Source organism: Gopherus flavomarginatus, chromosome 1 (genome assembly GCF_025201925.1).
Source record: "Gopherus flavomarginatus isolate rGopFla2 chromosome 1, rGopFla2.mat.asm, whole genome shotgun sequence".
NCBI lineage: Eukaryota > Metazoa > Chordata > Testudines > Testudinidae > Gopherus > Gopherus flavomarginatus.
The window spans coordinates 238,844,920-238,870,259 of record NC_066617.1 but is presented as its reverse complement, the minus strand read 5'-3'; the positions used below and the strand labels follow the sequence as shown (position 1 = coordinate 238,870,259).

Genomic DNA, 25,340 nt, shown 5'->3' with positions numbered 1-25,340 from the left:
AATAAAAGGCCAAAGCCCTCTGAACATCCAGAGAATGCAGCTGTCTCTCTTCATAAGAGGCATGTCGTTGTGGAAAAAAACACTAGTAGGTGACTTATTTGAGTTAACATGAAAATCAAACTATTTTAGGAATTAATCTAGAGTGGGGTGTAATGAGACTTTTTTAATATATATAGATAAATGGTAGCATACAGCGGATCTGCCATGAGCATTCCCAGTTTGCTTACTCTTCTGGCTGACATTACGGCTACTAGAAAGGTCAATTTCATGGAAAGAAGGCCATAGAGCACATAGCTAGAGACTCAAAAGGGGATTTAGTGAGTGACAGTAAAACAAAACTGAGGTCCCACTGAGGTGCAAACTTCACCAATGGTAAAGAGGATCTGACAATCCCATTTAGAAATCTAGGTATGACATGATGAGTGGATATGGTATGGCTACAGGTTTCAGAGTGGTAGCCGTGTTAGTCTGTATCAGCAAAAACAACGAGTAGTCCTTGTGGCACCTTAGAGACTAAACACATTTATTTGGGCATAAGCTTTCATGGGCAAGAATCCACCTCATCAGATGCATGGAGTGGAAAATACAGGAGCAGGAATAAATACATGAAAGGATACACACTCTTAGAGCCCCGACCAGAGATATTCTATCTGCTACCCAAAATCCATAATCCTGGACGCCCCATCATCTGAGGCATTGACACCTTGACAGCAGAATTATCTGGCTAGGTAGACTCTCTCCTCAAGCCCAACGCTAGCAGCACTCCCAGCTATCTTTGAGACACCACTGAGTTCCTAAGGAAACAATAATCCTTTGGTGATTTTCCAGAAAATACCATCCTAGCCACTACGGATGTAGAAGATCTCTACATGAATATTCCACACAAAGATGGAATACAAGCCATCAGGAATAGCATCCCCAATACCATCACGGCAAACCTGGTTGTTGCACTTTGTGACTTTGTCCTCACCCACAACTATTTCAGATTTGGGGACAATTTATACCTTCAAGCCAGCGGGACTGCTACCAGTACTCACATGGCGCCACAGTACGCCAACATTTTTATGGCTGACTTAGAACAACGCTTCCTCAGCTCTCATCCCCTAGCATCTCTACTCTACTTGCACTACATTCATGATATCTTTATCATCTGGACCCAAGGGAAGGAGGCTCTTGAGGAATTCCAGAAAGATTTCAACAATTTCCACCCCATCATCAACCTCAGCCTGGACCAGTCCACACAAGAGGCCTACTTCCTAGACACCATAGTGCTAATAAGTGATAGTCACATAAACACCACCTTATACCGGAAACCTACTGACCACTATACTTACCTACACGCCTTCAGCTTTCATCCAGACCACATCACACAATCCATTGTCTACAGCCAAGCTCTAAGATACATCTGCATTTGCTCTGATCCCTCAGACAGACAAATACCTACAGGATCTCCATCAAGTGTTCTTAAAACTACAATACCCACTTGGTGAAGTGAAGAAATAGATTGACAGAGCCACTTGGGTACCCAAAAGCCACCTACTACAAGACAGGCCCAATAAAGAAAGTAACAGAACGCCGCTAGCCGTCACCTACAGCCCCCAGCTAAAACTTCTCCAGCACATGATCAAGGATCTACAACCTATCCTGAAGGATGATCCCTCACTCTCACAGATTTTGGGAGACAGGCCAGTCCTCTATTGCAGACAGCCCCCCAACCTGAAGCAAATACTCACCAGTAACTACACACCACACAACAAAAACACCAACCCAGAAACCAAACCCTGCAACAAACCCTGGTGCCAACTCTGTCCCCATATCTATTCAAGGGACACTATCATATGACTTAACCACAGCAGCCAAACCATCAGACGCTCACTCACCTGCACATCTACCAATGTGATATATGCCATCATGTGCCAGCAATGCCCCTCTGCCATGTACACTGGCCAAACCAGACAGTCTCTACGCAAAAGAATAAATGGACGTAAATCTGACATCAGGAATCATAACATTCAAAAACTAGTCGGAGAACACTTCAATCTCTCTGGTCGCTCAATAGCAGACCTAAAAGTGGCAATTCTTCAACAAAAAAAACCCTTCAAAAACAGACTCCAGTGTGAAACTGCAAAACTGGAATTAATCTGCAAACTGGACACCATCAGATTAGTCCTGAATAAAGAATGGTAGTGGTTGGGTCATTACAAAACCTAAACCTAATTTCCCGAATACTAATTTTCCCCTACTGTTATTCACACCTTCTTGTCAACTGTCTGAAATAGGACACTCATTACCACTTCAAAAGTTGTTTTTCCTCCCTTGGTATCCTGTTGTTAATTAATTTCTCATTAGACTGACCTCACACTTGGTAAAGCAACTCCCATCCTTTCATGTATTTATACCTGCTCCTGTATTTCCCACTCCATGCATCTGATGAAGTGGGTTTTAGCCTACGAAAGCTTATGCCCAAATAAATTTGTTAGTCTCTAAGGTGTCACAAGGACTCCTCGTTGTTTTTTATGGTATGGGTATTCACCAGAGGATGGAAAATTGCTGATTGCTGCTGGATGTACTCACAGATATCTGAGCACAAGACTTAAGCATAAATTGATACTCTAAGATAGCAGGGATCCCAGCTGATTATGGAGGCAAATTGATTTCAGGAGAAATGCCTCCATTTTGCTGAGTAACAGCTTCTCATAGAGTCTTTTCTGCTTTAGTTAAGGATGGACTACACCCTTTTAGAATACAAGTACTCTGTTTCAGACAGACATGCAAATGCCACACACTGAGTTGCAACAGTCCTGGACTTGGGTGCTGGAACTTATCCCATAACTGTGCTAGAATGTCTGTCAACATGGGGATGTTCATGGGTGGATGAACTGAGTGCCTCGGTAGATCCGTAAAGAACTGTCTCAGCCAGTTGGGTACAATCAGGATGACTCAAGCTCTGTCTTGGTGGATCTTCCATAGAACTTGTAGTATCAATGCGATAGGAGGGAAAGTATACCCGTCGACTCCTCTGACACACCAGTAGGACATCTCCCATCAATCTCTTGCTCATAGCTGCTTTGGAGATGTACCAAAGAAGATTCCTGTTCTCCTGCAAGGTAAAAAGTTTCCCAGCCAGCATTCCCCACTGGGTGACGATATCATTGAGAATTGAATTGTGGATCTCGCATTCATGATTTGCAGAAAAATGTCTGCTCAGGCAGTTCACTAGGGCAGTGGTTTTCAAACTTTTTTTTCTGGAGATCCAGTTGAAGAAAATTGTTGATGCCCGCGACCCAACGGAGCTGGGGATCAGGAGTTTTGGTGGGCTGAGGGGTCTCTGGGCTGAGACAGGGGGTTGGGATGTAGGAGGGGGTTAGGGCTCTAGGGTGGGGCTGGGGATCTGGGATTTGGGGTGGAGGAGGGGGTGTTGGGTTTGCGTGGGCTCAGGGCTGGGGACGGGGGTTAGGGTGTGTGGGGTGGTCAGGACTCTGGGCTGGGGGTGAAGGATTTGGGGTGCCAGAACAAGCTCCAGATTTGAGGTGTTCAGGGATGGGGCAGTGTATTGGGGGTGCGGGATTGGGGTATGAGCTTACCTCAGGTGGCTCCTAGTCAGTGGCGGTGCTAATGCTGTGGACCACACTGTGCCCTGGCTCCTAGGCAGAGATGCGCAGGCAGCTCTGCACCTGCAGGCACTCCCTCCCTCCCCTCTGCTCCCAGGTAGTGGGAGTGCGGAGCTAGTGCTGAGGTAGGGGGCAGTGCGTGGAGTCCCGTGGCCCTGCTATTTAGGAGCCGGACCTGCTGCTGGCTGCTTCCAGAGCACAGCATGGTTCTCAGAACAGGTAGGGACTAGCCTGCTATAGCCGGGCAGCACCACCAACAGGACTTTTAATTGCCTGGTTGGGGATGCTGACCAGAGCCGCCGTGACCCAGTGCCTTACATTCCACGACCCACAGTTGGAAAACCACTGAACTAGGGAGTTTAGCACTCCTGGTAAATATAATGCAGATAGAGTTACGTAATGGCTGATACACCAGTTACAGAAGGTGACTGCCTATATGCATAAACGGAGAGATCTTGCTCCTCCCTGCTTCTTTATATTGAATATCGTGGTTTATTGTCCAATATTATTTGGACATATCTGGATCAGATGAATGGTAGGAAGGCATCACAGGCTTGATAGCTCTCTGTTAGTTCTAGCAAATTGATATCCATTCTGGACTCCCATGGGGTCCAGTCACCCATGTGAGTTCTCCAACCCAAGAGGGAGATATTGGTAAATATTGTTGCCTCAGGAGTCACTTTGAGAAAGCCTGTAAATCATTCTCTTCTCACTCACGCTGCCACTACTGAAAAAACCTTCATAGAGACCCTGGTTGCTGTAGCTACACCAAGAGAAAGAGTTCTGGATTGGTAATGCTTCTGATCAAAGAGGAACCTCCTGTGGGCTAAGTGGATGTATATGTGAAAATATACATCTTTCATGTTGACAGCCACAAACCATGTCCTCTCCTCTAATGAGGGAACTATTGAAGCCAAGGATATCATATGGAATTTTAGTTTTTGAATAAACCTGTTCAGCTGTCTCAGATCAAGAATTGCCCCCCATCTCCCATTCTTTTGAGGGATCAAGAAGTAAGGGGAATAGAATCCCTTCCCTTGATGTAGAGGTGGAATTCTTTCTATGGCTCCCCCAAGGAGAGAGAGTTCACCTCTTGTCATAGAATCTCCTCATGAGAGTGGTCCCTGAAAAGGAACCTGGAAGGGGGTTTGTGGATAAGAGGTACCAGAAACTATCAACGAGCTGTCATGAATAATCTCTAATATACAATTGTCTGCAGTTAGAGCCTTCCAGCTTTTGGCAAATTGGGTAAGGCAGCCTCCAAATATCAGAGGAGAGAAATGAGGTGGCATCAATAAAGGGACACAGGTCTCAACACTCTCATCAAAAGAAACTCTTTGCTTGGGGGTTAGAGTACAGAATGGTGGGATGCTGCAGAGGCTGGGTTCCTAGATCCATAAATCCATGCGGGGGGGAGCATGGATCAGCCCAGGCTTGGGAAGCTAATGATCCAACCAGTGTACTAAATTCAGTGAGGAATCCTCGTCATGTGCCACCTGAGGCATGGTGCACATATGCTAAGAAGAAGAACCCACTGTCTCCTGCCTGGTGGCTTCTGAGGACATTGGTGGTAAAACGGCTGAGGAGGTGGTCTTGCCCTATATCCATCTATAGTGTTTTCTCATAGGGGCAGGGGTACAAATGCCCAGTAAGCAAAGTGTTGTCCTTAAGTTTTTAAGGAAGTGGAGAGACTCATCTGTCTCCTCATGGAATAGGGTGATAATATCAAAAGGCAGATCTTGGATGGTAATCTGCACCTCTCTAGGAAAACCTAAGGATTCCAACCCCGAGTGTCTCCTCGTAGCAGTGACTGTAGCCGTTCCCCTAGAAGCACTATCTGCCACATCCACCTCAGCTTGGGGGGAAGTTTTGACCACCAATCTGCTCTCATCCATTAAGGCCTTAAATAGGTCCTATCCTCCTCAGGGAGCCTGTCCTTAAATTTGAAAAATCTTGTTATTTATAAGTAGTAAAATAATATCTGGCCAAGAGGATCTTAATAATGTGAGATCTTGAACGGGAAGGAGGTGGAAGAGAAAACCTTTCTCCCTAGAAGGCTGAGTTGCTTGTGTCTATTATAGGAGAGAGTATTCTTTGGTTGCTGCTTGGACCATGCTGTAGCCACCTGCACCACTAAAGACTTAGGCAGTAGTTGAGAGAACAAAAGCTTATTTATACACACACACACACACACACACCCCAAATGGGACAAGTAGCGCATCTCGGCCCTCTAATGGTGGGAGCACAAGAAGCAGGAGGAGTATGCCAAATTGTCCTTACCAGATCCATGATAGCCTCATTGATGGAGAGGACCACTTGATTGGGAGACTGGGACCAGAAAGCTCCAGAATGTCTACTAAATTGTGCTGAGGTTCCTGGTCTTTCTCAAATTGAATCTCTAGCTCTCTAGGAACCCCGTGCATGAGCTCTTGATATTTTTTAAGTAATCTGACAAAGTCGGAGAAGATGGAGTAATCACCTTGTCCCCAGAACATGACAAGATCACTCCCAGAATACCTCACCTTCCCCTTCTGAATATTCCAGTGGGAATGGTTGTAGGTATCCACAGGATGGCAAATAGGTGTCCTGTACCAATCCTCGGTGTCTAGGGTAGGGTTCTCACGGTCCCCAATATTGCCAACTGGCTGAGGAGGACCACCTGTCTCTTGGCCAATCATACCTGGTCAGAGACTGGAACCTTAATCTGGGGCTCCTGTCTAGTGCCACCTCCATCCAATGCCACAGCAGCTCCTGTGAGGCCTCACATTCATCCACTGAGAAAGCTGAATCTCTTATCTCTGGTATCAATGGTTGTGCCCCAAGGCTGGCAGATGGGGTAGAAGAATGACTCTGCCTTGCCAGGACAGCAACTTCCTCTGGTGTATCCATATCCCAGAACAGACAGTCCAAATAAGGAGGGTGAATGTGCATAGGGAAGAGCAAAATGTCCCCCAGGGAGAGTCCACTGGCGGAGCCATCAGAACTAGAGTTTCCTTGGTTACTATGGTGGTTGGCTCCCTCCAAGGCTGTGTCACTACTGGTACACATTGGCTCTAAAAGCAGATGGGAGTACCAGGAGCTGTTTATCTCAAGCCTTCACCGTTAGAGCCATTGGATCTGTACCCTTGAGTGCCTCCCTCTCCTGTCTAGATTTATTTAGGCCTAAGCCCTTAGTGCCCATGTGTGCCAACTTTGACGGGGTCAGGGAGTGATCCTCTCTCTTTGGAGCAGTCTTAGATGAAGATAGCTTGTCCTTGTGTCTATGACAGTGCCATTTGCTCTCATGTGAAGCCTTTTTTTAGGCTTAAGAGTCTTAGCCTCTGCTTGGTGAGACTGATATATGGGGTGGGGCAGACCAGGAGGGAGGGAGAGGTCATCCAGACCAGATCTCATTGGAGCTTCAAAGTCTTCTCCAGGAGATATCTTCTGAGTGTTAGTTCCCAACCATCATGAGTTCTGGTGGGAAAAGACGCTATGAGACTCACCCAGGCAGCAGAAGCAGCGCTGATATTTGTTGCTTACTGGAAAGGAGCAATGGAAGGAAATAATGTTTTAACTTTGGGACACGGGGCATACTCCAAGACTACTCAGGGTGACAATGTCCCTGAGTGGGAAAGAAATGGGGAAAAAAACCTAACTATACTTTGTACAGTATACTACAAAGACTACTAAAACTACCTCTATATGATACCTTACTGCAATGATGCAGTAAAAAGGGAGCTGATGACATTAAAAATTACAACTCACATCCTGAGGGCGTAAGAAGGAACCAGAGACGTGTGTGCCTGCACCATCTTTTATGCCCGTCGTTCGGAGCACAAGGAGAGCTATGGTGTGCGTGAAGGCCAACAAAATCCTGTTTCAGGTGCATGGTGTGCATGCATATCCCACATGTGGAACACATATAGGGACCATCATACAAAGAAGTAATTCTTCCACTATACTCAGCACTGATAAGGCCTCAACTTGGAGTACTGTTTCCAGTTCTGGGTACCATACTTCAGAACAGATGTGGACGAATTGGAGAAAGTCCAGAGGAGAGTAACGAAAATGAGTAAAGGTCTAGAAAACATGACTTACAAAGAAAGATTGGAAAAACTGGGTTCAGTCTGGAAAAGAGAAGACCGAGGAGGGACAACAGTCTTCCAGTAGGTAAAAGGTTGTTATAAAGAAGAGGGCGATAAATTGTTCTTCTTAACCACTACGGACAGGACAAGAAGTAATGGGCTTAAATTGAAGCAAGAGAGATTTACGTTAGACATTAGGAAAAACATTTCTATGACTATTCCTATGCTCACATATATATAAATTTATAAATTAATAAAAGTAGAACTGGAAATTACTAATCTATTTCCAAGCCAAGGAAATAACGAGCTGCTACTAACTAATGTATTTTTCTCACTTTTCCTGCACTTTAAACAATAGCAAAGATTCTTCTCAGAGTGCAGTTGGGTCCATGTTCCAAGTAGTATTCTTCCCCTTTCCAACACCACTTCGAAAACTACCCTACTCATCCCACAAATTAACTTACATAACTGCCATGCCTGCTAATTACACTTGTAACCAGTTAGAAATATAAGAAGAGAAAGTGTCGTTGGTACTTCCTGAGAGCTCTGTCAATCTGACATTTCCTAGGTCTAAACTGGATTTAGATTAGTAGGAGACAATTTGAGGTTTAATAATCTGCTAAAATAACAAATTCCATCCTGCACAATATGCCACATTATGTGATAACATGTACATAAATGACAATGCAAGAATGTTTCTTGCACTCACTCAAGGACCCCATGAAGTTAAGTATAATGTATAGTGACAATGTGTTCCCTCACACAGAGAATATAAATTATATAAGAAATAAACTATACCCAATTTTAGGTGTTTGGGACTAATGTAATGAATATTTGATCACAGGAATGACTTTGTACAGTCAAGGGAGCACTGTTGCAAGTTCATGTTTCTACCAATCTAAAAGCAGGTGGAAAAGGGATCTTGGCAGTATGCTAAATTGGCTATACATTTTGTTTAACTGATTTTTTTTTAATTATATAAATATAACAATGTTTTAGTTTTTCTTATGGACTCTCCTAATTTTTTTTTTAAAGAGATTCTATGGCTGTGTGTTTACAATTTGATCTCACTATGATTGGTCAACAATGTTTTTGACTGTCCAAGTTGCCAGAGCTCCAAGAGGTAATTTTGGTTTTACTTTTATTAAAAAGTTGATGAAACCCTGAAAAGCTTTAATTTGATATTGATCCCAAGCAAAAGTAATGAAGCAGCTGATATGGGATTTGATTAATAAAGACTTAAAGAAGGCAATAGAATTAATGCCAGTCAACATGGGTTTATGGAAAATAGATCTTGTCACACTAACTTGATATCTTTTTTGATGAAATTATAAGTTTGATTGCTGAAGGCAATTGTGTTAATGTAACATACTTAGACTTCTGTAAGACATTTGACTTGCTACTACACAACATTTTGATTAAGAAATTATAACGAGACAAAATTAACATAGAATATATTATATGGATTAAAAATTAGCTAACTGACATACCCCAAAATGTAACTGTAAATAGGGAGTCATCACTGAAAGGGTGAATTTTAGTGGGATCCCACAGAGATCAGTTCTCAGCACTATGCAATTTAATATTTTCATCAATTAGAACTGCAAGAAAACACAAAATCTTCACTGATAAACTTTGGGCAAGTGGTAAATAATGAAGAGGACAGGTTACAGATTGATCCAGATTATTTTATAAACTGGGCAAAAGCAAACACAGTTTTACTACAGCTAAATGAAAAGTCACAGAACTAGAAACAAAGAATTTCAGCCAAATAGACAGGATGAGGGACTATATTCTGGGAAGGAGTGACTCTCAAAAAGATTTAGGGGTCACAGCGTATAATCAGCTGAATGTGAGCTCCCAGTACAATGTTATGACCACAGGACTAATGAAATAATTGGATATACAAACAGAGAACTCACGAGTAGAAATTAAAACGTTATATTACTTCTGTATTTGGCAGTTATGCAATTGCAACTGGAATACTATGTTCAATTCTGGTGTCCACAATTCATACAAGATTTTGAAAAATTTGAGAGGTTTCAGAGAAGAGCCATTATAGTGATTAAATGATTGGAAAATATGCCTTAAAGTGAAAGATTCAAGAAACTTATTCTGTTTAGCATAACATGAGGAACAGAAATTTGATAATAGAAGGCTCTTAAACTACTAAAGATATAAAATCCAAAGATATACGTTCCAATGGTTGGAAGTCGAAACAGGACAAATTCAGACTAGAAATAAGGCAGTTTTTAAAAACAGTAATTAATCATTGCAAGAATTAATCAAGTGTGTGGTAGATTCTCCATCACTGGAAAATTTTAAGTCAAGAATGGATGGGTTTTTTTTTTTTTTTAAGTTTTTAAGGTAAGTATGCAAATGAAGAAAGGCTGTTGTAAGAATAAAACCAATTTTTGTTGTTGCTGTTGTTTGGAGTTACATAAAATGGATTATTTAAGAAAAAGAGAAAATTTTAGCAAAAAATTTAGTTTTCAAAGAAGCAATTTTCCAACAGAAATACATTTTGTTAGAAACAATTTGACCGTTTTACCCACTTGTAGGATCAGGACAAAATTCACCATAGATCCTACATCTTACAAGGCGTTTCACCTATGAGTTGGTTTTCCTCTGCCTGGCCATGGCATTTCAAGAATGGGTAAAGTGACTTTTTTTCTTTCTTCAGATCCGTCATTTTGTTTACAACCCACTTAGCAGTTCCCAGGGAACTCAGTGCTGCTTGAAGAAGAAAGCAGAAACATGACTGAGATACAGAAGACTTAAGAAAAATAGAAATGAGAGCACACACACAAAAAATCAGTAATTTTAAAGAAGAAATATGTCATTTGCTGATGGGAGTCAAGAAGCTCACAGCTACCTTTATTGCTTGGTTGGCATCAAAACCGCAATGAGCTTGTTGACTCCCTTCATGGCAGTAACTGTAATTCAACCTACTTGTGAAGGTCAGCAGAAACTAACTTGAGACAGAATCTGAAAGCAGACCAACGGATTAACGTTTTCAATTGAAAATGGGATTTAGGACCTTAATCCTCATGGATTAGACTCCTAAGTGTATAAGTGACTTTTGAAATTTTTGTTTGTAGTCTATTAAATATACTTTACTTTCATAATTAGCTTTAAAATATAGCACAGAAGAACTGTGTTACAGTTTACTACGTGTCTTTCCTTTCAGCTTCATGCTCTTTTTTGCAGATTTTTGTGTTCTTTTCAAGGAATATAATTTTTCTGAGGTAGCGCTCCATGTCCCTGATTGAGCAACTAAGAATCTCCTCCATATTTTAGTCCTGCACTTATAATACCATACTTCAGAGCTTCCTTGTGGTAGTACTGCTATTCAAAGAGGCTGCTCCTAGACACCTCAGAGAGTAGGAAAGCAAAATTGATAATTGAACATATTCTCCCATGATTCTTACATATTGAGAAGCTGCCTATCAGCTTGATATCCAAATCTGTGCAGACCATTTTCACAAGTCCACTAGCTGACATCCTTTTCTATCATTTTTTGAGACATGGAACCTCACCCACTTGCTAAATCAGACGTTTTCTTTCTGCCTACATAAAAGTTTGACAAGAATGAAAGACAAATGTTTTCATTAAATTAGTTCAGCCTTCAGCTCTGACCCCAAATTGTCTAAATACAAATGAGATTTACAATTTTAAAGAGATGTAAGGGATGTAGAGACATTTCAGATTCCTCTACATTTATTTGGTAAACAGTTCCCCTTTTAAAGAACTCACTTATCCACAATCCAGAACACTACTGACCTTCTTATTACTTGTACAAAAGAGTTGGCAAGAGATCGATCTCCAGTTAACAAGACCCAGGAGGTCAAAGCTATCCTTCCCTTCAAGAAGGAAAAGAAAGCCAACAGCAATTTGATGAATCCAAGTAAAAGAACAAACAGCCTAAAAATAACAGAGAAGATAAAAATTTGAAGCCTGTTTTGGGTGGGGGTGGTAAGAAAGCTTTTTTAAAATATCATTATTTATTTATTTGCTTAATTGACTTTTATGTTATTTTGTGTTCTCCAACTTTGAAAGTTGCTATGAGAAAAGACGGTTACCTACCTTTCGTAACTGTTGTTCTTCGAGATGTGTTCCTCATGTCCATTCCAATAGGTGTGTGCGCGTGCGCCACATACACAATTGTCAGAAGTTTTTACCCTAGTAGTACCCATTGGGTCAGCTGTCGAGCCCCCTGGAGTGGTGCCTTTGTGGTGGTGTATATAGGTCCCTGCTGGCCCGCTGTCTGTTCAGTTCTTTTTGATGGAGTATTCCGACAGAGAGGAGGCAGAAGGGATTTGTAATGGACATTAGCAACACATCTTGAAGAATAACAGTTATGAAAGGTAGGTAACCGTCTTTTCTTCTTTGAATGATTGTTCATGTCCACTCCAACAGGTGACTCCCAAAGAGTTTCAACGGAGGAGGGGTCAGAGTACACCAAGTTGTTGATTGCAGTACTGCTCTGCTAAAGGCTGCATTGTCCCTCGCCTGTTGAGTGATGGCATAATGTGATGTGAAGGTGTGGATGGAAGATCATGTTGCTGCCTTGCATATGTCCTGAATGGGGACCTGGGCGAGGAACGTAGCAGAAGAGGCCTGCACTCTTGTGGAGTGCGCCATCAATGCTGGGGCTGAGATCTTAGCCAGGTCATAGCACGTTCTAATGCAGGACGTTATCCATGATGAGATGTGCTGGGATGAGATGGAAAGCCCTTTCATCCTTTCGGTGATTGCAATAAAAACCTCTGGTGAGTTACAAAACAGCTTTGTGCATTCAGTGTAGAAGGATATCCTGACATCCAGGGAATGGAGTGCCCGCTCTTTGTTGCTGGCATGAGGTTTAGGAAAGAATACCGGTAGAAATATGTCTTAACATGAAATATGGTTAACATGAAATTGCAATACTACCTTGGGTAAGAATGCTGGGTGAGGGCGTAACTGCACCTTGTCCTTGTAAAAGACCATATAGGGGGGCTCGGAAGTCAGCGCTCTGAGCTCGGAGACCCTTCTGGCTAAGGTTATGGACACCAGAAAGGCCACCTGCCAGGAATGGTAGGATAAGGGGCAGGTCATGAGGGGCTTGAAAGGGGGACCCATAAATCCGTAAAGGAACATGTTAAGATTCCACTAAGGAATGGGCTGCCTCATCTGGGGGTAAAGCCTATCCAAGCCCTTAAGAAACCAGCCCACCATGGGATTGCTAAAGACTGACCTGCCCACCACACCTGGATGGAAAGCCAAAATGTCCACCAGGTGTACCTTAATAGATGATATTGCCTGTTGCTTCAGGTACAAGAAGCAGTCTAGCACAAGGGGAATAGAGGCTTGCTGCAGGGAGGTATTTTCTGTATGGACCAAATGGAGAAACACTCCCACTTCATCAGGTAAGCTGTTCGGGTGGAGGGCTTCCTGCTCCTCAACAGAACTTACCTAACAGAGCCTGAGCACTGCAGTTCAAGCTGGTTCAGCCATGGAATTTCCATGCCATGAGGTGGAGGACTCCAGGTTGGGGTGTTGTAGTTGGCCATGATCCTATGGGATGAGGTCTGGGAGCATAGGAAGGGCCACTGGCCTGTCCACTGATAGGTTCAGAATTGTGGTGAACCAGTGCTGTCGGGGCCATGCTAGTGCTATGGGGATCACTGAAGCCCTGTCCTGCTGGATCTTGAGGAGGACCTTGTGTATGAGGGGGAATGGCGGGAACACATATAGCAGGTGACGCATCCATGGTAGGTGAAAGCCATTCACTATGGAACCGTGACTGTGGTTCTGAAAGGAGTAGAACAGCTGACACTTTCTGTTGGTCCACATCACAAACAGGTCCATGTGGGGATAGCCCCACCTCTGGAAGACCGAAAGGGCAATGACCACTCTGAGAGATCACTCGTGAGTGTTGAACGAGCGACTGAGATGGTCCACTAGTTCGTTCTGTGCTCCCAGCAGATAGGAGGCCTGTAGCTGAATGCAGTATATGATGCAGAAGTCCCACAGTCGGCGAGCTTCCTGGCACAGGGGAGAGGAGCGAGCACCACCCTGTTTGTTTATATAGAACATTACTGTGGTGTTTCCATCAGTACTGAGAAACGTTTGCCCTGAAGATAAGCCTGGAATGTCTGGTAAGCCAGGTGAATTGCTCTCAGCTCCCCGACGTTGCTATGCAGCGACAGCTGTGGTTGTGACCACATCTTGAGTTCTGATACTGTGTGCTCCCCAGCCCATCTGCAATGTGTCTGTGAGCAGCGACAGTGAGGAGCGTGGGCCAGCTGAGTGTTAGCTGAATATACAAATTATATCCAGATTTTCTGTTTCTGTTTTTTTAAACTTGCTGCCCTCCCATCCTCACCCCCACATACATTCCTTTTATCCCCAGCCCTTTTAAGATATTAGGAAATAAGATATAAATACAGCTACCCCTCCAAAATTTTTTTTCTAGACTACTAGTACTGCATCATAAAGGCTGAAAGGCCAACATTCAAAATGCAGAAAGTTCCAAAAGTTATGTTTGTTACAGTTACATTAATTAGGCTACTTTACACGTACCTGGAATTTGCTATTCTGCCCTCTCTCATTATATTTTGACATAAAATATTGCTGTTTGCTCTAGAAACTTGAACTTTAAATTCTATGTTGGTAACAAACTTAGTTCAGGATTTTCTTCTTTTGCATGCTTGAAATTGTTACCTAGGGCTTTTTCCTCTCTCCCATTACATACTACAAACATAAATGAAAGAAAATTTTACTAAAGGAACTAAGATTACAAGTTCAAGCAAGCACTCAAAATATGCAAAATATATACATGGACAGACACATAAATCTGTCTACATGTGTAAAGGCGTGCATCTTGTCTATTTTACACAAATACACTAGCAAGGGTCAGCAACCTTTCAGAAGTGGTGTGCCGAGTCTTTATTTATTCACTCTAATTTAAGGTTTCGCGTGCCAGTAATACATTGTAATGTTTTTAGAAGGTCTCTTTCTATAAGTCTATAATATATACCGGTAACTAAACTATTGTTGTATGTAAAGAAAATAAGATTTTAAAAATGTTTAAGAAGCTTCATTCAAAATTAAATAAAAATGCAGAGCCCCTTGGACTGGTGGCCAGGACCCGGGCAGTGGTAGTGCCACTGAAAATCAGCTCACGTGCCGCCTTCGGCATGCATGCCATAGGTTGCCTACCCCTGCGCTAGAGTGTATACACATACACACCTTAAAAGAAACTTGTTGAATTACACAGCTGCTCTCACATATTATAAAACGAAGACTAGATCATGCAACTTATAAACTTCATGCATATTTATCCTGTCCATGTGTTTTCCTGTTCTTTAAAATATGTATTAAGAGCAGCTGTTCCATAAGTGTATATGAAAAAGCTCTCAGCATCCTCAGTACCTTTCTACCAAGTAAACAGGCAATTTTTAGCAAAACCTGTCAAGCCAAGAGTGAAGAAATCAGGTCTGTGAGAGAAGGTGCTTTGTGAAAGGAGGTTTTAGAACTATACAATAGTCAGTGTTTAAATAATTTCATATGCAGTTATTTAAATATTGAAGAGACACACCTGGCATCAATGCAGCATTAGGAAATATTTTTTCCTGCTTCATTTTACTTTCATGCAGTAGCTCCTCTTTGGTCAAGGGAAGTTCAAGTACATCTCGAATAATCTGTGCTCCCTCCAATGCTTTTTTACCCATGACTAATGATTTCAAATCCCAGGTATAAGACTTTCCAAAGCGTTCACATATTTCTTGAAAAACCACAGTATAAAGATGCTCAGTATCTGCAAAAAAGAGAAAGAAAAGGCATTTGTAATAGGCAAGGCCAGAATCAGTACCAAACTCTTATGTCAAGAACACCCAAACTTTGCCTACTTGGACGGTCACACTGGCAATTTGTCAGGTGCCACAAGGGTATACCTAAATGGAACTCATCACAGCTGTCCTTATATTTAATACAGAAGTGTGCCAGACTGAGGAGATCCACATAGTACACCAAGTATCAGGTATTCTTACTCGTCAAAGGCAACACTTCTATGTTATAGGAAAATGCTATGGGCCACGATAAAGAACTATATTGACCTGCAATTTCACTGTCTCTATCCCGCCTGGGCTACTACACAGTAAATGTAAGAAAATCAATCTTAATTAAGGTATCATATTTATTCTTCAACTGAGGGCTTGTCTATACTATCTCCTAAGTCAATGTAAATTATGTCGCTCAAAGGTGTGAAAAAGCCACCCCACTGAGTGACGTAAGTTATATCAACTTAAAGCGGTGTCCACATCGGGCTATGTCAGCAGGAGATGCTCTCCTGCTGACCTAGCTTCTGCCTTTCGTTGAGGTGGAGTATTATGATGACGGGAGAGGGCTCTCCCATTGGCATAGCACATCTTCACCAGAGGCACTACAGTGGTGCAGCTGCGCCGATATTGCGTGGTAGTGTAGACTACCCCTGAGAAAGAAAAACAGAGAAGTAAATCTGATACTTGAGGGATGTCATAGAATCATAGAAGATTAGGGTTGGAAGAGACCTCAGGAGGTCATCTAGTCCAATCCCCTGCTCAAAGCAGGACCAACACCAACTAAATCATCCTAGCCAGGGCTTTGTCAAATTGGGCCTTAAAAACCTCTAATGATGGAGATTCCACCACCTCCCTAGGTAACCCATTCCAGTGCTTCACCATGCGCTTAGTCAAAATTACATATTCAATTTAAATTACAAGAAATAATTTATTTTAAAAGTTGTTTTAACATCAGCTCCGGAGTTGCTTCAAAAGATACCAAAGTCATTATTACAGTGCTGCTGGCATGACTACATTTATACATTTATATCTGACTGTGTTTCCACTATAGTCCACCCTCCCATCTCTTCTTGTTTCCAGGGGTTAATGGTAAGAGGTCACTTCAGGTAATATCTTGGCATATAAAAACTCAGTCTCAGGACAAAGCTTTTATTTTTAAATATGATTAGTTTAAAAGAAAAAAATACCCACCGTACCCTGCCAAAAACAGAACTTTTCCGAGGTTTGGAAAAGTGAAGGTTGATAACATTAGATCTAGTCAAAAAGAATGTGACTAGTAATATCTCTATTATTTTAGTTCCCATCTCTTCAGCAGAGATTATAAACTGTACCTTTATAAATAGCTGGAAGATTCTCTCTAGATGATTTCTAGATTGGATTCTAATGAAAAACAGTTCCTATGCAAGGTTACACTTACAAACTAGTTCCTTTTATTTTGGGAAATTATTTTTAATAGAAGAAAAACAAAACGTACAATGAGAATATGTTCCACTCACTGTTTTGCTAAGTAGCATAGAGAAAAGATGAATATTTCAGAAACTTTAAATTCCAAGCTTTGCCACTGTGATAGCTTAGAGAACAGACTATAGAGGGGTGAGCAAATGAAAGCAATACAGTCCCTGCCCTCTACAGCAGTCTGGCGCACATATTCCTTTGCTGCTCAACTCCATTATTCTGCTTTTCTTGAGACCAGCGGATGGTTCTAATTTGAGACCAATGAAAAACATATGGGATATTTCCTATCATCTCAGTAGGAACAAGTGAATACACAATGGAGCAGAAACAAAGGATTTTGCTGACCACTAAGTCACTTTGGTTTCAGCATTCTGTGTCAGTAATTAGAAGAGAACCTGAAGTTCAAACGGGTTAGGTAAAGGTCGATCACAGTTTAAGGGGTCTAGAAGTCTAGCAGGAAGTATCCCTCAGCCTACACAAATCTGTAACATTTGCTGAAGACGCTGCTTAAACAATTCAAATGTAGAGGGCGCAAAGAGTTAAGCACACTATTAATTTAATTATGGGTGGACCCCAAAGCAGACCAGCTGTATCACAATACTGCTCCAGATCAGCACAAATTAAAGTGAGTTGTCACTGAAAGGTGTCCAGATTGATAGCTTGAGAAAGGAGAAAAAACTGTTCACTTGGCACTACCTGCTGGTGTTCTCAGCAAGTTGAGGTGAAGATGAATTGACAAGATAATGCTTAAGATGTCACAGCTCTGTTTTTCCTTTGTTTCTGATATGTCGAGAATTTAAAAAATAAAATTGAGATCAGCTAGAAAAAGAGAAACCTAAACCTTGATAAAATTGAAAATTAAGTCCCATCCAGTTCAGCAATCAATGGAAAATGCTAAATCAGGGAATCAAAGAACAAAATTACAGAAGATTAAAACTCTCCTACACAGGTTCTACATAAATACGTTTTAAACGATCTATAGGTGAACATGCAACATTACAGGTAAAGATTCCCAAGTTAACCCCCCTCCATTTTTTTTAACATATAACAGCTGTGAACTGCTGTTTTTCATTCTACAGAAATAGTTAATAGCATCCAGATTGCTGACTTGAAAACAGACAGTTCTGAATTGCTACAGCTTACAAACTGAACAGCATTTCATAGAAAACTCTGCACACACACTTTACAAAATACCTGTTAATAATTGCATACAATTACTATTTCAATACGATGGTACCTAAGACCCCAAACAAGAATCAGGGCCCCTGATGTGCTAGGAACAGAACAAACAAGTAACAAATAAGATGGTCCCTGCTCTCATACACCAGTTCAGCAAAGTGTGTGTCTATTTTAAGCACCTAAGGAGTCCCCCTGATTTCAATGAAACAACTTTCATACTTAAACAGTTAGGCTTAAGTACCTTGCTGAATTAGAGTCCCAAATTGCCTCCTTCTCTTCTTTTTGTCATTAAAATATTTGACAATAAAAATTTGCTTATGAAGATCACGATCTTTGTTCCAAAGAGATTATGTCATTTCTTACACTCCACTTGAATTTATAAAACCTGGACACTGGACAAATGGCTGAAATGCAAATTCTAAAAATCTCTAGTTTCTTATATCATGACTTCAGGTAAAATTATGAATTTATGACTTCGTAAGAAACTAAAAGGTTTTCAATCTGATATTTTCATTATTAAAGAATGAAGAACCCTTGTGGTCCTCCTGTGCCCATAACTGCAATTTGAAAGGGTCTTACACAGTTGTGGAAGCTTTACTCCCCTGGGCAAACCTGCAGGACTATAGCACAATTAATAGAGTAACTGAAATAACTCTTGACTTAATCTTCAGTCAGAATCTGGGGTAACATCTCATTAAAAATAAATAAAATAAAACTCCCAGTGCCTATAAGGCCTATATTTTTGTGTTAAAAAAAGAATAGAGCCAATTGTGAGTGTGTGTGTGGTGTTACAAACACACAAGATTAGTTCCATGTTTTTTTAAATACAAAAACGTGGGAACTTCCCGTCAGAATGCTGCAACATCAGCTAGTTATCCAACAGTAAGTGTACTCTTAACTTTGCTATTTTGTTATCCATGCTGACATGGGAGTCTCTCAAAAAAAGTGCTGAACATACTACAGCCAGGTTAGTTTTGGTTCCATTACAAGCAGGGGGGTGGGTGGATATGCATAACCAGCTAAATGGCAAGACACTATGAGTATGGAAAGTAATTGTATTTTCAAGCTACTATATGCAAACAATGGAAAGTAAAATATTCTATATAAAAACTAAGGTGTGACTGTTAAAGGCAAAAAGGGGGAGCTTAACTCCCATTGAAAGGCAAGAGGAGTTGTGTGCCTAGCTCCCCTTTATACCTTTGAAAATCCCCCTCAGCTAATAGTGTCCTTCTAAATTTCATCCCATCTCATATCGTTTACGTAGATGTAGTCAACATGGAGTACTGCCCACCAACTTCATTTCACTGGGATGAGTGATTTTATTCCCTAGCCACACAGGCATTCAATAGTCATTTTTATGGTGATCCTTCTTGTACAGAAAGAGGAAAGGCTACACCATTGTTGTTGCTTACATTGTGTAAAAGCTACAGTTACAATAAATACAGATAATGTGACAAGAATTATAGAGGTGTTGGATTGCTCTATTTGTGATCCAGCAGAAAAATATGCTGAAGCATACCAGGGAAGCCTGGAGATAACTTGCATCACAGTACACTGTAAAACATGATTGTTTATAATCTGTTGAAATCACCAAAGAGAATCTGAATTAAAAGAACAGATCTAGCCAGGTTAGGGTTGTGTATTGTGCTCATCACTGTAATATCTAAGCATCTGCTCTTTACCAACTGCCTGTGATCCAGGAAGATACTTGAAGATGGCAAAATGTAATTTATTAATGAATAAAGCAGGGGTTGGCAACCTCTGGCACGCGGCTCGCCAGGGTAAGCACCCTGGCGGGCCGGGCCAGTTTGTTTATCTGCTGCATCGGCAGGTCCGGTGGATCACGGCTCCCACTGGCAGCGGTTCGCCGTCCCAGGCCAATGAGGGAGGCGGGAAGCAGCGAGGGCCTAGGGAGGTGCTGGCTGTGACTTCCCGCCTCCCACATTGGCCTGGGAAAGCGAACCATGGCCAGTGGGCGCCATGGTCAGCTGAACCTGCCGACACGGCAGATAAACAAACTGGCCCAGTGAGCTCTGTGTGCCACAGGTTGCCGACCCCTGGAATAAAGCTTGGATCTAAGTTTTTTTGCCTGTTCTATTAATTTATTACAACACATTTTAAGTTAATCTACAGTTTATCAAGAAGATTAATAGGCATGCCAGCTTCCTTCAGCTATAGATAAGGCTATGATTTAATCATGGGTATTTTTAGTAAAAGTCATGGACAGGTCACAGGCAATACACAAAAATTCACAGCCCATGCCCTGTCCATGACTTATACTATACATTCTCCTGACTAAATATTAAGCGGGTCACTGCTGGGGGGTGCAAGGATGGCTGTTGGCTGGGGACGCATCAGCAGAGGCCGCTGCTAGGGGGAAAATCAAGGGGCTGCTGCTGGGAGGCAGTTGCTCCAGGGGGCTGCTGTTGGGGGGAAGGGGCAGCTGCTTGGACGGCCCTGGGAGTCAGTCACACTGGCCCCTGCAGAAGTCACAGAGATCACAAAAAGTCACGAAATCTGTAACTTATGTGACCTCCATGACAAACACAGAGCCCTAGCTATAGGCCAGAGATCAGCAACCTTTGGCATGTGAGCCATCAGGGAAATCCACTGGCGGGCCAGGATGGTTTGTTTACCTGCAGGTTTGGCCAACTGCAGCTCCCACTGGCCGCGGTTAGTGTTATAAAGGGCGAACAATTTATGAGTTTAGCCTGTATAAGCTTTATACAGGGTAAAATGGATTTGGATCCCATTGGGAGCTGGGTACCTGAGTGTTGGAGACAGGAACACTTCTTAAGCTGTTTTCAGTTTAGCCTGCAGCTTTTGAGGGATGTGGTTCAGACCTGAGGCTGTGTTTGTAGCAGGCAAGCGTGTCTGGCACAACCAGACAGAGTTCTGAAGTCCCACGCTGCCAGGGAAAATGGGCTCAGAAGTAGCCTCAGCACATCAGTTGGCAGTTCCCAAGGGGGTTTCTGTGACCCAACCCATCACAGAGAGGCCTGGCCAAAGCAGGGGCAGAGGGCCCGAGTGGAGAGACAGGGCTTGGCTCAGTATACAGGTTGGGCTACATAACCTACTTCTGGGGGAATTCTGCGCCACTGCACAAGTGCAGAATTTATGTCCCTCACACATTTCTTTGCTTTCCTGCAGAGAATTATGTTCTGGAGGGGAAGCAAAGGGAAGCCACAAGAGCGGTCATGTGACCCTTCCCAGCAATATGTTTCGGTGGCCCAGGGCAGCTGCCAGAGAGGTAAATCACTGTGGGGCAGAAGGTAAGGCTGGGGAAGACCCAGCTGGTGACTCCTACCCTGCGTCGGGCTCAGCTGCTAGTCCTGGCTGGGCTGGGGAGGACAGGACTTCCTCTTCCTCTGCACAGCATCCAGGGCCAGGTCAGACCCACCATCAGATTTCTCCCTCAGCTGTAGAAAGCTCTGCAAAGTCCCCCCCTCCTCACTTCCTGCACTCTTCATTCCTCAGCTGCAGGGGGAGGGATCCCTGCACAGGGAACTGCTCCCCCATCTGCCCAACCCCCATGCATCCAGACCCTCTCAGACCCAGACCCTCTTGCCAAGCCTTACCCCCCACACTCAGAACCCCCCTGCCGAGCCCCATGCTCCCTGCACCTGGACCATCCCAACGACACACCTGCACCCAGATCCCCAGCCCACCAAGCCACAACCAGCTGCACCTGGATCTCCACCCCACTGAGCCCCACTACCCCAGCATCTGGATCCCCCACTGAGTCCCCCACAGCCAGATACCCTGCTCTATACTCCTCCAACCCTTCCCCCCCCCCCGCTGAGCCCCAACCACCTTCACCTGGACCCCCCTGCAGAGTCCAATTATCATTGCACCCAGAACTCCCTCCCCAACAAGCCCCTGTGCATCCAGATCCCACCCACTGCCTGCACCCAGATTGCCCCACCCAAAGCCCTCTCAACTCACACCTGGATCCCCTCACACTAAGCCCCTCCACACTTGGATCCTGCCTTGCTGAGCCTGCCTGCCCACACCTGGTGCCTCTGGCACAGATGGTCAGGGCCCTAGTGTGTTTCTGGGGCAGGCCTGGTCCTTGTGCTGTGTTAGGATTGAGTGCAGTCTGATCGCTGAATACATATCCCAGGGGGAGCTGCACAGTGATCTCCCACCTCTATGCAGGCAGTGGCCTGTGCTCCCCAATGCCATGCTGGAGACTCCACATTTATGTGACAAATAAAATTTGCAGAATTTTAAAATATTGTGTGTATAATCTTTATTTTTTTGGTGCAGAATGCCCTCAGGAGTAGTAACCAAGTAAGCATGCTACCCTCCAGTAAGTTGCTGCCTGTTATTTGAATTCACAGCAGAGGACATCAGACAGCATGGAGCTACTTTTTACATGCTAATGGCATAATGAGACAGGAAGGGGAGGGTCAGGTGGAAATGCTCGCCAGGAAAGTGGGGGTGGAAAAGGAGAGAAATAGCAGTCATCTCTCTTGTGCTTAAAAGTTACTGTAACCACCATATAAAATAAATAAATAAATAAATAAACAAACAAAACAACAGTTAAGATTTTGGAACACAGATCATGCCTGCGATTTCTTTCCTTGCCCTGTTATCAATGACACACTTTCAACATTTCACAGCATTATACTCATTTTACTATAACAAAGTCAGCAAGATGGGTGCGAGAGCTGGACTAATCAGAAATCACATAGCAATCTTTACTTTTAGCTAGCCACAGTAGCATCTCAAATGGAAACCTTTATGCTAACTACACTGCCTAAATGACCACTAACTCCTTCAAAAACATTTATCTTTCTTTTAAAAAAACTAGGAAATTCACTGACAGAAAACTTGGGTTAAAGAAGAGTTAAGGCTAGCTGGTGGTATCCTATGCCTTTTACAACATCAGGTTTAGCAAAACTCAATCAATTGCTCTAACCCAATTCCTACTCTTGCTGTAAATTTCACTGTCAGTCAGCTGTCCTCACACAATACAGTGAACAACTAACAGCATTATTTCAAGAGGAGCCACAAATTAAAACAATAAAGAAACATTCATGAGTTGGAGGAAATTCCTTCTGAGTTAACTGTATTGTTGGGATTTATTTTTTTTTCTTATAAAAATTTCTTAATTCATTATAAAGCTTGTTTTATTAAGTACACAGAGCTTGTGATGAGTGCATTTCAAATCAATTAATGAAATAAATTATTAATAATTCACAATTATATTTGTATCTAGTAATTTATCTCATTATTGAAGAATCTGAGCTCCTTGCACATTTTAGAAGTTATACATGCTCGCCTTTTCTCCTCTCTATCCCCATTGATGGAAAGTGTTTTTCTTTTCAGTTGGTGGAAAAGCTAGGTCTAAGAGGTAGACACATTATGTTCTAGTGAAGTGGAGAAGGACAAGGAAGAGAGAGATTTAGGATAAATAAACTAAACAGTAATAAGTCACTAGAATCAAATGGTAGTCACAAAGAGTTCTGAAGGAACTCAAATATAAAATTGCAAAACTAGTCCAAAGAGAGACTGCTGAACTCGAATTAATATGCAAATTAGATACAATTAACTTAGGATTAAACAGAGACTGGGAATGGTTGGGTCATTACACTAATTGAATCTATTTCCCCATGTTAAGTGCTCCTCACATCTTCTATGGGTCATCTTGCTTATCACTTCAAAGGTTTTTTTTCTCCTGCTGCTGATAGCTCATCTCAATTGATTGGCCTCTTAGTTGGCATGGGTACTTCCACCTTTTCGTGTTCTCTGTATGTATAAATATTTTTGGTCTGTGTGGTCCATTCTATGCTTATACTGAAATAAATTTGTTAGTCTCTAAGGTACCACAAGTACTCCTGTTCTAACTGTGGTATGTAACCTATCACTTAAATCAGCCTCTGAACCAGATGACTGGTAGATATCTAATGTGATGTCTATTTTTAAAAAAGGCTTCAGAGGTAATCTTGGAAATTACAGGCCTGTAAGACTAATTTATGTACCAGACCAACTGGTTGAAACTACAGTAAAGAACAGCATATGAACAGATGAACACAAAATGTTGAGGAAGAGTCAATATAGCTTTTGTAAAGTGAATTCATGCTTTACCAATCTATTAGAATTCTTTCATGGCATAAACAGACTGTGGACAAGGGTGAGCCAGTGGATACAGTATACTTGGACTTTCAGAAAATTTTGGACAAGCTCCCTCACCAAAGGTTGTTAAGCAAAGTAAACAGTCATGAGATAAGAGGGAGGGTCCTCTCATTGAGCAGTGACTGTTTAAAAGATAGGAAATAAAGGGTAGGAATAAATTATCAATTTTCAAAATAGAGAGAGGTAAGTAATGGCATCCCCGAGGATCTGTACTAGGAGCTGTGCTGTTCAACATGTTCATAAATGATCTGGAAAAATGGGTAAATAGTGAGGTGGCAAAGTTTGCAGATAACACAAAATTACTCATGATAGGTAAGTGTAAATCTGACTGCAAAGAGTCACAAAAAAAATCTCACAAATCTGAGAGACTGGCAACAAACTGGCAGATGAAATTAACTGTTCATAAATACAAAGTAATGCACATTGGGAAACATAATCCCAACTATATATACACAATGATGGGGTCTAAATGAGCTGTTGCCACTCAAGAATATATCTTGGAGTCATTGTGGACAGTTCTTTGAAAACTTCTACTCAATGTGCAGCAGAAGTCAAAAAGCTAACAAAATGGATAGACAATACAGGAAATATCATAATGCCACTATATAAGTCCATGATATGTGAATACTTTGAATACTGCATGCAGTTCTGGTTGCCCCATCTCAAATACAAATATATATATACACACACACACACACACACACACAAGTACTGACAACAGCAACAACATTTAGGGGTATGCAACAGCTGCCATTTCATAGATTCAAGGGCTGGAAGGGACCTCGAGAGGTCATCGAGTCCAGTCCCTTGCCCTCATGGCAGGACTATATACTGTCCAGACCATCCCTGATAGACATTTATCTAACCTACTCTTAAATATCTCCAGAGATGGAGATTCCATAATCTCCCTTGGTAGTTTATTCCAGTGTTTAATCATCCTGACAATTAGGAACTTTTTCCTAATGTCTAACCTAAACCTCCCTTGCTGCAGTTTAAGCCCATTGCTTCTTGTTCTATCCTTAGAGGCTAAGGTGAACAGGTTTTCTCCCTCCTCCTTATGATGC

At 42.3% G+C, this 25,340-nt stretch overlaps 1 protein-coding gene across 2 annotated transcripts in view; it reads right to left on the bottom strand.

Moving 5' to 3' along the window:
• Positions 1-25,340, bottom strand: part of PUDP (pseudouridine 5'-phosphatase) — a 164,377-nt gene that overhangs the window by 99,442 nt on the left and 39,595 nt on the right. For both annotated transcript variants that reach the window (XM_050964569.1, XM_050964578.1), the window contains exon 2: positions 15,261-15,479. In XM_050964569.1, coding sequence (XP_050820526.1) covers positions 15,261-15,479 — 219 coding nt within the window. The remainder of the gene's footprint in view (positions 1-15,260; positions 15,480-25,340) is intronic.